The sequence below is a fragment of the Melampsora larici-populina genome (genome assembly GCF_000204055.1).
Source record: "Melampsora larici-populina 98AG31 unplaced genomic scaffold MELLAscaffold_55, whole genome shotgun sequence".
Taxonomy (NCBI): Eukaryota; Fungi; Basidiomycota; class Pucciniomycetes; order Pucciniales; family Melampsoraceae; genus Melampsora; species Melampsora laricis-populina.
Genome location: NW_006768819.1, coordinates 170139 through 182984, shown reverse-complemented (window position 1 = coordinate 182984; position 12846 = coordinate 170139). Strand labels below are relative to the sequence as shown.

The 12846-nt window shown below is 41.6% G+C and overlaps 2 protein-coding genes across 2 annotated transcripts; one reads left to right on the top strand and one right to left on the bottom strand.

Moving 5' to 3' along the window:
- Positions 1 to 4: 4 nt before the first annotated feature.
- On the top strand, positions 5 to 1273 carry MELLADRAFT_73133 (uncharacterized protein; the record flags this gene model as incomplete). Its single annotated transcript, XM_007415977.1, has 5 exons — positions 5 to 333; positions 415 to 495; positions 557 to 652; positions 717 to 829; positions 903 to 1273. The coding sequence occupies 5 exons, from the start codon at positions 286 to 288 to the stop codon at positions 985 to 987; spliced, it is 423 nt and encodes a 140-aa protein (XP_007416039.1).
- A 5498-nt stretch (positions 1274 to 6771) lies between these two features.
- Positions 6772 to 7457, bottom strand: MELLADRAFT_111575 (uncharacterized protein; the record flags this gene model as incomplete). Its single annotated transcript, XM_007415910.1, has 2 exons — positions 6772 to 6847; positions 6898 to 7457. The coding sequence occupies 2 exons, from the start codon at positions 7455 to 7457 to the stop codon at positions 6772 to 6774; spliced, it is 636 nt and encodes a 211-aa protein (XP_007415972.1).
- Positions 7458 to 12846: the final 5389 nt, after the last annotated feature.

Sequence of the window (12846 nt, the reverse complement as noted above, 5' to 3'; positions counted from 1 at the left end):
CAAACAGAAATTAACCTATCAATTTGCCTGTCAACATGTAATCAAATCAAATATCGAAGCTTACACCGCTCTTGTCAGGAAGCCGAACAAGAAAACCATTGAGAACTCTCTTTTTAGAAAGATCAAGGTGAGTTCTGAAGCTTTCTTTGCAAAATTTTACTGATTATATCTTTTTTCCCAATACAGAAGTCACTCTTTCAACAAGGGCTTCCGTGGTGTAACGAACAACTTCCACCAAAGCCTAATGGACTTACTCTCACAGCCAACACTCAGACTTTGGTAACTATGATCAAGGAAAAGGCAAAGCATGCCCGAGAAAACTTACACACTGTAGTGAGTGATTTTCCTCATCCTTTCCATCTTTCATTGAATTGAATGTTGCTCATTTGTTTTGAAATCAATGCCCTTGGACAGCTATTGACAGGTATTAAACCTGATCGTGGCTGTCAGGAATGTACCAGATCAATACCGGACCTTCAAACTCTTGTTGGCTTGGTCAGGATATTTGTATCATTATAAACACAAGAAAGAAAACACTGACTTCATTCAATTTCAGATCATTCAACTCGGTAAGGAGGAAATCGAGTCAAAATTAGAAGGTGACATCTGGAAAGACACTGACATGCTATCGCGCACCTGTTTTGCCTATCTTGTAAGTTTTTTATTTGTAGGCTTAAGTTGTTATGACACTCACATCTTTCATCTTTAACTTACAGCGGCGTGAATGCCTGCGACTATACTTTCCAGATAAAGCTACTTCCACAATATGGATAGTAGTAGACAATCAATTGAGCTACTTACTTTCAAAAGGGCGCCCATATACAACTTGGTGAGTTTTTTTTATATTGTCTTAGTAGTAAATCAGATTTAATGAAGATTATTAATTTACGAAATTACATTAGCTTTTATAATCTGATCTATCAACAAGACCGCAAGAAATTCGACAGTGGATCAGTGATGTATGATGACATCCCAATAGCTGAATGATCATTCAAGCTGCCTTCAGACGACGAAGTCCAGGCTGAGATACCTAATTTACAATCACACAGACCAAATAAAAAGGCAAACAAAAATCCAAGCAAGAAGCCAATGAACAAAAAATAATGACTTTATCTTCCAATCTTTCATTATACATAAGTTTTATCATTACACTATATTTCAATTTTGTATCATTTCATCTCTTTTTTGTATCTTTTGATCAAGATTTCGTTGATGTCAATGTATTTGGATCATTTGAATGGCATGATACAAATTAAAACAAGAGTTTCACGCCCGTGAGCCACCTCATTGGCCCTTTTCTGAGTCGTCACCCTGTCTACGAGTGGTCATGAAAACATCTCAGACGGTTTTTTGACCCTCCTCACTCCATTTTGAGACCGTATGCAGACGGCCTTTCAAATACTGCCTGTAGTCTGCCCGTTGCATCTCGTCTGCAGTCGACTCGCAGGCAGGCTGCAGGTGGTATTTGAAAGGCCGTCTGCATACGGTGGGACCAGCGCCTACCTGCAGACGGTCCGTGACTATATAAAAAAAGGCCCGTCTGCAGATGGGCCGGACCACTCCGTGGTGTAGGTGCTGCCCTGACTCAAAATTACACTACACCACTCACAAGGACATATGGGCTGAATGAACTTGTTCCAAAAATGTGAAAAAAATTAGAATTTTGGGCGGTTGAAAGTTGGATACAGCAAAATTTGTGTCTTGTCCCAAAGCTTTTTTTACTACCTTTGCTAAAAAGGTTGACCGGGTCGACCGCACAAGAGAAGACAAGAAAGGCCAAATTTCGCCGCAGCCTGCTGCGAAGCCGCTGCGCAGCTTGCAGAATCCAAAATCCACCCGATCACAAATCTTCATACGATCGACATGAACTGCCACTTTCTGGCTTTGTAATGTCTTGGGATTGATCATAAAGCACATATATCTAGCTCATTATGTTGAAATCAAGCATACAGTCAGTTTTTCTAACTTCACCTGAGCTGTGAACGGAATAGATACTCGTTTTAATCGCAGCACAATAAGAACGTTCGGTCGAACGGCATGAAACAGCTGCATTGTGGACTGAAAAGGTTGGCCTGCATGGGTTCGAGGCTGACTCGTACTCTCTCTTTTGCTGAAATTTTGAAATGAGATCAAGTTTTTGATCTTCGATGTGTCAGTGCAATCATTATCCTATGATAACCTCATTTGAGCTCTTGACTGAGCGAGAAAAATGAAAGTGTTTTTTTTCAAAAAAAGACTTGTCCTTTTTTCTATGATTTGGCCAAAATGTAAAAGCACAAAAGGACACACAGGCTCGAACACACTACCAGCGCTTATCACCACTTGAATGTCAATAGCCCACGTGTGCCATGTCAACCACTACACTAGGAAGACTATGGGGAAAGACGGGAATGTGCATAATCAATCTCACTGAACTAAAGCTGGGCTCGGCTGTACGGTCAATCTGGTCATGCCAAGCTCTACATTTTTCGTAGATATAGTTTGCATGAGTCTCAAGACATTACAAAGCCAGAAAGCGGCAGTTCATGTCGATCGTATGAAGATTTGTGATCGGGTGGATTTTGGATTCTGCGAGCTGCGCAGCGGCTTCGCAGCAGGCTGCGGCGAAATTTAGCCTTTCTTGTCTTCTCTTGTGCGGTCAACCCGGTCAACCTTTTTAGCAAAGGTAGTACACATGTAAAGATTTGCAATAAAATGAAGTGAATACAGCTCTGTATAGCTCATGTAGATAGCTGCGCATTAGGGTTATCTGCCCTGCCAAGACCCCGGAAATCACGTGGTGGGCGCGGGTTTTGGATTTGGCGCAGGCCCGATCGCAGATTTTGAACTTTCCAAAGGCATGCCGATGTTGGGAGCGCTGATATGTGCCCCTGAGGTGTTGAAATCACCCTAAAAAGCAAAAAAGGTAAAAAAAGATACTCAACAACATCAGAAATAGCATCTTTTGTAAGGGCTCAGGTGTACAGTAGACAAGACCATGTCTTGTCTACTTATGTTTTATGAGTGAGGAAAACTACTTTATTGATTCGATAAGGAAAAGGAAACATAACTAAGTATACACAAACATATTTATACAAAACAACCATATGTAACATCTAACAACATTATTCGTAACTATTCAAATTTGTATTTTGTTATCCTTTCTTCCATAACAACAGAATCTAAAACAATATTTGATAAAAGTATTTCAATTCATTACAATAATAATTTCCGTCCAGGGTCAAAATTTTTCTTATTTTTCTTTAAAATGGTAACACAGCTTGATAACCTGATTCATAACGCTCCCAAGAGATATTTTTCGGAGCTGGAAATTGGGGATATCGATGATGAAAAGTGAGAATAAACAGATCTAAATCTGATGAAATATCAGGTAGTTGAATCCAAGTATCATCTGTTATCGGTCTCCCTGCCCATCTAATCAGATATTCCGGTGCCGCATTCCCTTTCTTTCTATAATCCACAATTGCCGAGACCTGACGCCAATCCCTAATTGGTGTTACCTGCGGAGAAGACACAAGTTCGTGAGTAGCTGCAGGCCGTCCTCCCATAGATGGATTATAATAAGGTGAGATCAAAGAAATGTTAAAAACAGGGTGAAGACGAGAGTATGAACGCCCCAAATTTAATTTCACCGCATTCTTCCCAACCATTTCTTCCACTCAAAACGGCCCAATTCGTCTATAATCCAATTTTCTAGAAGGCCTCGTACTTGTGATGTTCTGTCTAGACAACCAAACCAAGTCACCTTTAGAGTACTCCTGACCCAATCTTTTATGAGAATTATAGTACTTAGCTTGTTGCTCTTTCGCGTGTTTCAGAGAAACCAACAGATTTAATTGAGTTGCCTCCAAGAGTTTGACGAATTGGTCCGCATGAGGTACTTTCAAAAGTTCCGTAAAACTGTTAGCTCTCGGGTGAAAACCTTGCCAAGAAAAAAATGGAGAAAGCTTAGTCGACGAAGAAGGAGTGTTGTTAAAGCAGAACTCTGCCATTGGCAACCATTCACACCAATCCTCCTGTCGATAAGTAATAAAGTGACGTAGATAAGACTCCAAAGCTTGATTGGTTCTTTCCGTCTGACCATTGGTTTGCGGATGAAACGCTGTTGAAGGTGCAGGATGAATCCGCAATTGCATTTGAACCGCCTTCCAAAAGGTCGAGACGAACGTCGCACCCCTATCCGAGACTATTTTGTCAGGGTAGCCATGGTATCTAAAAAACTGAGATATAAAAAGGGAAGCAAGCTGGGGAGCGCTCATCGACTCCTTACATGGTATAAAGTGGGCCCCTTTTGAAAAGTGGTCAGTAATGACTAATATAGAGTCAAAACCTGCTGAAATCGGCAACTTGACGATGAAGTCCATACCAATCATGCTCCATGGCCAATCTGGTATAGCCAAAGGAATCAAGGTTCCCTGCTGAGCCTGGGTCGATCTCTTCACCCGTTGACACGACTCGCAGCTTTTCACAAAATTGATGACGTCTTCCCGAATAGACTTCCATCCAAATGTTCGAGTGATCATACTAAGCATATGTGATATGCCAGGATGTCCCATTGAAGGATCATCATGAAAAGATGAAAGAATTTGTAGTCTCAGAGGTTTGGGTACATATAACCTGTCTCTAAACCACCACAGCCCACCACGAAAAGAAAATAAAGGAGGTGGCTTAACAAACTCCGAAACACCGTCATAAGATTTGGTGAGAAGTTCCCTCGTCTCATTGGACGGAATAGAAAACGTGGTGTCTATAGAACACACAGTGACCCCCTCTTTAATCATATATGGTTTGAGGAGGGTCATCCTGGAAGACTCCGAAGAAAAATCTTCATAGTCCGGTCGCCGAGAGAGAGGATCCGCGGGATTAATTTTACCCGGTGTATGAAGAATCTGAAAATTAAACTGAGTCAAATAAGATGCCCATCTTGCTTGTCGAGGTGAAATCTTCTGTGAAGTCATGAAATATCGAAGGTTTGCGTGATCCGAAAAGACAGTAACCGGTTGTTCAGTCCCAGTCAACCACGCGCGCCACTCCCCAAAAGACTCAACAATCACTCCAAGCTCCTGGTCATGCACTTGCCAGTTTCGCTCAGAAGGAGTCAGTTTTCGAGAAAAGAAGGATACCGGAAGCAAATTGCCTTCAGAATCTGGTTGGGAAAGAATAGCAGCCATAGCAAAGCCCGAGCAGTCCACCTGTAATGCCCTAGGTCTATCAAAATCAAAATGAGAGAGAAGGGGAGCAGTAGTAAAAGCTTTCAATAAATGATGAAACGCAGAAATACACTCAGACGATGTTAAGCCATCCACGACATTAACTCCTTTCCGTGTCAACACTGTCAACGGAGCAGATATAGAAGAGAAATGATAAATGAAACGCCTATAAAAATTGGTAAAGCCTAAAAAACAATAGAGCTGCTTGGAATTAGTGGGATAAGGCCAGTCAGTTATTGTGCTCAGTTTCTTAGGGTCCATTTTTAATCCTTCAACTGAAATAACAAAACCTAAAAAGGTTACTTCTGTTGCATAGAAGAGACACTTATCAGGAGAAACAACCAAATTGGAATCTTGAAGACATTGCAAAACTTGAGAAACATGGAGTGTATGATCTTCATAAGTCTTGGAAAAAATTAGGATGTCATCGATGTAAACAAAGCATGATACACCCAAGAACTCAGATAAAACAGACTGAATAAACCGTTGAAAACAAGCTGGGCCATTTGCAAGACCAAAAGGCATAACCATACACTCATACAACCCCCACGGCGTCCTAAAAGCCGTTTTCCATTCATCCCCTTCTTTGATACGTATAAAATTGAAAGCTGATTTAAGGTCGAGTTTAGTGAAATATCTACAACCGGTGATCCTTGTTAATAGATCCCCCATAAGCGGAATGGGAAAACTATCTCGAACAGTGATCAAATTTAAAGACCAATAATCGACACAAGGTCGATTCTTCTTTCCAGGAACCTTGACAAAAAAAATAGGTGACGCCGCCGAAGAAGAGGAAGGTCGGATATTGCCCTGTGCCAATTGCTCATCGATGTAAGTCTTCAGTTCAACCTGTTCTTGGCTTCCCAACAGATAAGACCCACCAAATGTCGGCACCGCCCCCGGCTTCAGATTAATGGCCATGTCAAACCCTTCTCGATGGGGTGGTAACAGAGATGCCGCCTGTTTTTTGAAAACATTAGCGAATTTCTCAAACTGAGGCGGAATGACAAAAGGTGGAGGTGAAAGAGTAGAAGGAGTGGAAGATAAAGTCGCCGAAGAGTTCTGAAATCGATTTTTCACAGGAGAAGTCGAGGAAAAAATAGGTGAAAAAGGGAGTGGTGGACATTTACCAAGCACTTCTTTTCCCATCACATCGATAGGTTTATCCAGACGTAGCGAAGGAATCGTACCACCAACCCATCCATCATGGATTCGCAACCAATCCAAGCCTAAAATGACGTCATAACCGCCTAGCGTCGTTACGTTGAGCAAAACATTGGACTTGAACGCATGTTCTTCATGTAAACCTTGCAAAAAAAGATGACCATCCCATTCACAAGTAACCAATCCATCTTTACTGCTTGCACCATCAAAAGTCACACAGGAGATAGGAATTGGCCGGGGCTTCGTCTTCAGATGATGTCGGAGAACAAATCCTCGGTCCAAGAAACTACGGGAAGCGCCTGAGTCAATCAAAGCTCTAGCTGGATAGAACTTAGTGCCACAGCTTAACAACACTGATAAAATAAGACGTGAATCAACTCCTTCCTCGCCTTTAAAATCAATCGCCGAAACATGCTCTGTCAAATGAACTTCGTTGTCCACATAACCAAACAAAGGTTGAGAAGACAAAAATTCTGAGGCATCATCAGAATCAGGAATATTGAGATTGTGGAATTTGTGAAACATAGCGGATACATCATGAACATGATGTGCAGGCTGACCACTTGAAGAGGCGACGTGCCCTTGTGAAGCAACGTCTGCAGAAGGAGGGAAAGCCGACAGCATACCGCGCAACTGAGGCGGGGCCTGGTCAAAACCGATGTTCGTTCGAGGAAGAGGCTGATGTGACGCTGAAGGATGAAATGAAAGTTGAGAAGTTGAACGAGGAACCCCTAATCGCGGGTTGTTCATAGTCGAACGTTGAACCCTATTCGGAGCAGGAGCTGTCGGTGCTTGAGATGATACCGCCGAGATCGGTTGGGAAGACCTGGGAGCCGCATTCTGGCATTCTAAAACAAAAGCGTCCATCTCTGCCGACGATGCGCCTGGATTAGTACAAGAAAAGGTTCTGCCATCCGGTCCGCGATGTGATCCGTCGAATGCCTTCAAACACCTATAACACCGAGTGTTACGTTGGCACAGTCGTCGATAGAATCCAATGCCACATCGTGTGGGTGTCTCATGAGTCGAAGGTCGAGGATTAGAAGGTGGATTGGCTTGATATGCGTTGACATCTACTTGCATAGCAGTGGGGTCAAAGGGAACAATGACTGCAGGTCGCGGCGGAGGTGGAGGAGGACGACTGGCTGGCCTAGACTGAGAGTTGGACTGATTGGAAAAAGAAGGAACCATCCCCAAATCCGTCACCTGTTTTGAAGCCAGCACAGCCAATGATTGAAGATCCTTAAGAGTGACCACATTAACCCAGTCCGGATGTTGAATCGAACGTCTTAAAATATCAGGATCTAACGCTTTTTGATAGTAATCCCTTAAAATGATATTATCAAGAGTGAGTTGATAAGCTAATGAATCGAACTTGGCGTTAAAGTGTACCAGTGAAAGCCTTCCTTGCTTCAAAGACTGAAGTTCCTTAAGGATCGTCATAGAAGAGTATTTGTCACCAAAGTGATCCGCCATGTGGTTGAAAAAAGCATCCAATGACAAAAGATTCGGAATGATAAAAGGAAGATTAGACGAGTTATGATTAAAAGGGACCTTATGTTCTCTAGAGTTTTCGCGAAGAAGACTGATCCACCACTCTTGAGGTGAGGTGTTCGGCTTAAAATGCCTAGCTACCCATCTGATGCGTCGAGAATCATCCACAAAGCAAGAGTCATTGGAAATAACGGAATCTCTAATAGAAGTGATAAACCAATCGACATGACGCGCTTCACCATCAAAAGAAAGGGTACCAGGAGGTGGTTCAACACGAGATATTTGAAGAGAAGCACGAGAAGCATCCAACTGGTCGTTCAGCTGAGAAACTACATCATCATGAGCTGCCTTCGATTCTTGACGAAGCGTGGCTGTAGTGGCACCAGCCTCCGCACGCATCAAAGATAGCGCATCCGAGATACGATGACCCACACGGTGATCAAAATCACTGATCCGCACACAATCTTGAAACACCCCTGATAACGACGAGAAAGAAGTAGAAAGCTGAGATATCTCGTCTTGAAGAGCAGCGATTTCTCCTCTTAACAGAGTGATAGTATCCAATGAGGAACGGTCAAGACGTTCTTCCAGAGTTGTTTGAAGAGCACAAAGAGTAGGTACTACATAACGATCCGCAAAAGATTGTTCATCCTGCGAGAGCGCAACAGGCCCATCACCTGAAACAGTGGAACGTCGAGATGCCATGACCGTGAGACAAATCAATTGAAGACCAAAATGTCGAAGTATCAATTGAACGAAGAAGCCTTTAAGAATCCATTGAAATAACGACCAAGAGATAAGAGAACGGATTGAAGACGATAAACCACGAATGACGTCACGAAAATACCCCAACGTGGAAAGCTTTTGAGTATAACCAAAAAACCGAGATGATCCACCACATACGCGACCAAATATGAAAACATATAACATCAAAAAACAGGAACCTAGAAAACATAACAAACATGAAACTACACCATATAAAACATAGAAATAATAAAACACAACACGACTGCCTAACCAAAAACGGAAAAAAGTGTATCTATGTCAAAACGTAAAAGCTTAAAAGAAGAAAAATGATAGACCAATAAACCAACATGCGAAAAAAATTCTACAGAGATAATATAACATATACAGATGAAAAAAATAATATGCAATATAAACAAATGTAACGATGATTCACAGAGCACATGGAAAATAAACGAAAAAACCCCAAAGGAAATAACAAAGACTAGGCAAAAGAAAGTCAATAAAAATGAGACTTGCGAAAAAATTGATAATGATTGAATCAAACTGTAAGGGCTCAGGTGTACAGTAGACAAGACCATGTCTTGTCTACTTATGTTTTATGAGTGAGGAAAACTACTTTATTGATTTGATAAGGAAAAGGAAACATAACTAAGTATACACAAACATATTTATACAAAACAACCATATGTAACATCTAACAACATTATTCGTAACTATTCAAATTTGTATTTTGTTATCCTTTCTTCCATAACAACAGAATCTAAAACAATATTTGATAAAAGTATTTCAATCCATTACATCTTTGGTATTTCACAACAGTACTGCTGTACATCTCATCAACAGTCATTCAAGTTCATCATCAAAAAGCACATCCTCATCCCAATCCTTGTTCTCAGACTCCTCATCTAAAACAATGGTGGCTGACAGTGGCTTTGAGATTGGGGATGTGTTTCAAGTTGAGCACTTTGGGGTCTGATTTGAAAAATTTATTGATGCTGAACAAAAATTTTGACCCAAAACCACACTGTAACACTACACAAAATATAATATTTTCTGGGCAGAAAATTAAATTATTGATACACAAAAATATTGAGAGGCCAGGAGAAGGGCAAAAAATAAATAAAAATATGCATCTTGTTCCCTGCGGTGAGAGCTTCACTCTCCATATTTTTCCATATTTTTACAGTCCATATTGATAAGTGTACTAACAATAAACCTTCATAATCATCCAATTACAACCTGTAACAAGCACTGAAATTTGGCTCATTAGTGTTTAGAGAAACTTTTGATTTCTGAAAACACCTATAGCTTTCTCAAATCCGCCTCAAAACACTCAATTTTAAGTGCATTAGAAAGCTGAACTCTTCCTCTCGAACTTTCATAAGATCAAGAACTATGTAGCTAGTATGACAATCATTCTATGGATCTGTATGTACAAATGTATAAAAAAGATGATATCTTTTTTAGCAGACCAGCATGCTGTGTGGTCCCATTATGAACTATTTGGAGGACAATTCCAGCTTACCAATGCACCCAAAATCGAGCGTTTTGGACCGGAATTGAAAAAGTTATGAGTATTTTCAGAAATCAAAAGTTTCTCTAAACACTAATGAGCCAAATTTCAGTGCTTGTTACAGGTTGTAATTGGATGATTGTGAAGGTTTATTGTTAGTACACTTATCAATATGGACTGTAAAAATACGGAAAAATATGCAGAGTGAAGTTCTCAACGCAGGGAACAAGATGCATATTTTTATTCATTTTTTGCTCTCCTCCTGGCCTCTCAATATTTTTGTGTATCAATAATTTAATTTTCTGCCCAGAAAATATTATCTTTCTTGTAGTGTAACCGGGTGGAATCAACCTAAACCTAACATGGGCACGCCACCTAAAAACCAAGCCCAAAAGGCCTGCCCAGGGCCTGCCCCAAAGGTGTGCCCTGGGGGCAGGCCGATTGCACCCCACCCATTATGTGACCCAGAAAGCTCTTATGGAACCATCTACATGGCGTGGGATATGGCAAATAATATTGGTGTGAGACCTTGCAATAGTCCTTGCAAGTGAGACTTTGGCAGGTGAATTCAACACCCTGTTTGTTGCCTTCTGCCAATGCAAGAATAGGATTCAAACATCTGCAGCTTTGGCCAAAGCTGCCACAAGGTGTGCTACAACAATCAAACCGGTTGCCCCTGCAAAGGTCCCAGTCTCCTGCGAGGGCGCCATACTGCTCAAAGAACGCGCCAAAGCCAGCAAGAATGCTTTGAAACTAGCGCGGGAACAGGAGAAAGCAGATAACTTGGTTACCAAACCAGTGGAAAAACAATGGTGTGCACAAGAAAAGCTCAAGGCGCAATCACACTTGAGCAGGTTCTATGTACAGACCAAATACCAAAGTGCTTCAACAGCCACAGACAACACAGTTGCAACAGCTTCCATACCTTGTCAGCTGGACACCAGTGTAACATATGACACCTATTGCTTGCCTCAACCTGCAACTGATGTTCCACCTGCAAAGCGGCTAGTCAATGACGTGCTGCAACCAGGCCCTTCTCATGACAGGGGATATTCTCTGGTAAGCAAATCAATGTGCCAGTGTTTTCTATGTAAGGTAATAGAGAACAAATACCCACCGCAATTGATTTATTACTTCAATTTCTCCAAGGGACTCAATCCTCAAGAGGATTGGCGACCTCATCATTGGAACCCAAAGTTAACACGGCCACCACACCCCATCACAACCAAGAAGATTGACCTGCAGCTCTGTCTGCCTGGACAATCTTGACCATGTTACGCAGGCCTACCCGCCAAACATTGGCAACTGCCTCCTTGCTGAGGGTTGTACTCACTTCACCAAATGTTTGCAACACATAGGTGAGGAAGGTTTCCATTGTTAGAATACATATAGATTATCAAACTCGTCAAACACATTACATCAAAATCATATTTACATACAGTACTCAAACCTAGTTTATATCAAACTTAAACCTAATTTAAATTTGTATCACATTTAAATAGTACCGCTCATCCACAATCGCCACTTTCTCCTCATCAGTTCACTGAGGAACAAAGTGGCGTGTAAGTGGTTTCATAGTCTGTATTCTTTCAATCCGGATAGATCAATTGTTAATCTCTTTCTCCATTTCTCTTCAGACTTTGTTGTTTTCTTTCACCCTTAATAGGTGTGATTCTTTATCTTTGTCTTCGGTGTTCAGAACCGTAAAGACTGACGCCCGTTTACTGGCATCCTAAGGTTAGACACTATTAACTATATGAAATATTATGATCAGTTCACTGAGGAACAAAGTGGCGTACTTTGTTGTTTTCTTTCACCCTTAATAGGTGTGATTCTTTATCTTTGTCTTCGGTGTTCAGAACCGTAAAGACTGACGCCCGTTTACTGGCATCCTAAGGTGTGATTCTTTATCTTTGTCTTCGGTGTTCAGAACCGTAAAGACTGACGCCCGTTTACTGGCATCCTAAGTTACCATTCTGGTGACTCGAGTTTCTTTAGATTCTTGCATGGTAGCGAAGCAGATGTAATGGTGTGGAGGTTAGGCTGGTGAACAATTTTATGCCCTGCTTCCAGCTTGATCAACTGCATTAACCTATGCAACTGGTCACATTGAGGTCATTGAATAAGTTTGTCATACATTTGTTTGTGTGTGGAAAGTGATGCAATGAACAATTGGCGCCCTTACCATTGCAATTAAGTTAGATATCCAATATGTGAGCTGGTGGATGTCCGTTCCACGTCCCTGATGCATGATTGCAAAGTTATAGTAAGCAACTTTGACTGCATTCAGCACAACAGAATTGTGAAGAAACAACTCACAGTTGAATCATAATGATTCTTGAGTCAACATATGTGAACTGCCATATATTTTTCAATAGGTAACCACTGGTTGTGGCCCTCATTGACTGGTATTGATAGAGAGTGCTTGATGGCGCACGCCAAAGCCTTAGGCACATCTTGTTCCAACAACATCACAATACATGGTATATGCTGGCTGTAGTGTGGCAGGCCAGGGAGGCCCTGTGCCATGACAGACCACCATTTCCACATGGATATTAAGTGACCTATATCACACACGCGGGTGGCCTCTTGGGCCTTGACCACAGTGGCAGAATCCCGTAGTTGCATTTGCAGGTTGTACATGGCATGGTAACCACTCCCTTGGGCCAATTCAATGGCTGAAGCATCAAAATATGTCTTCCAAATGCATTGTAATAG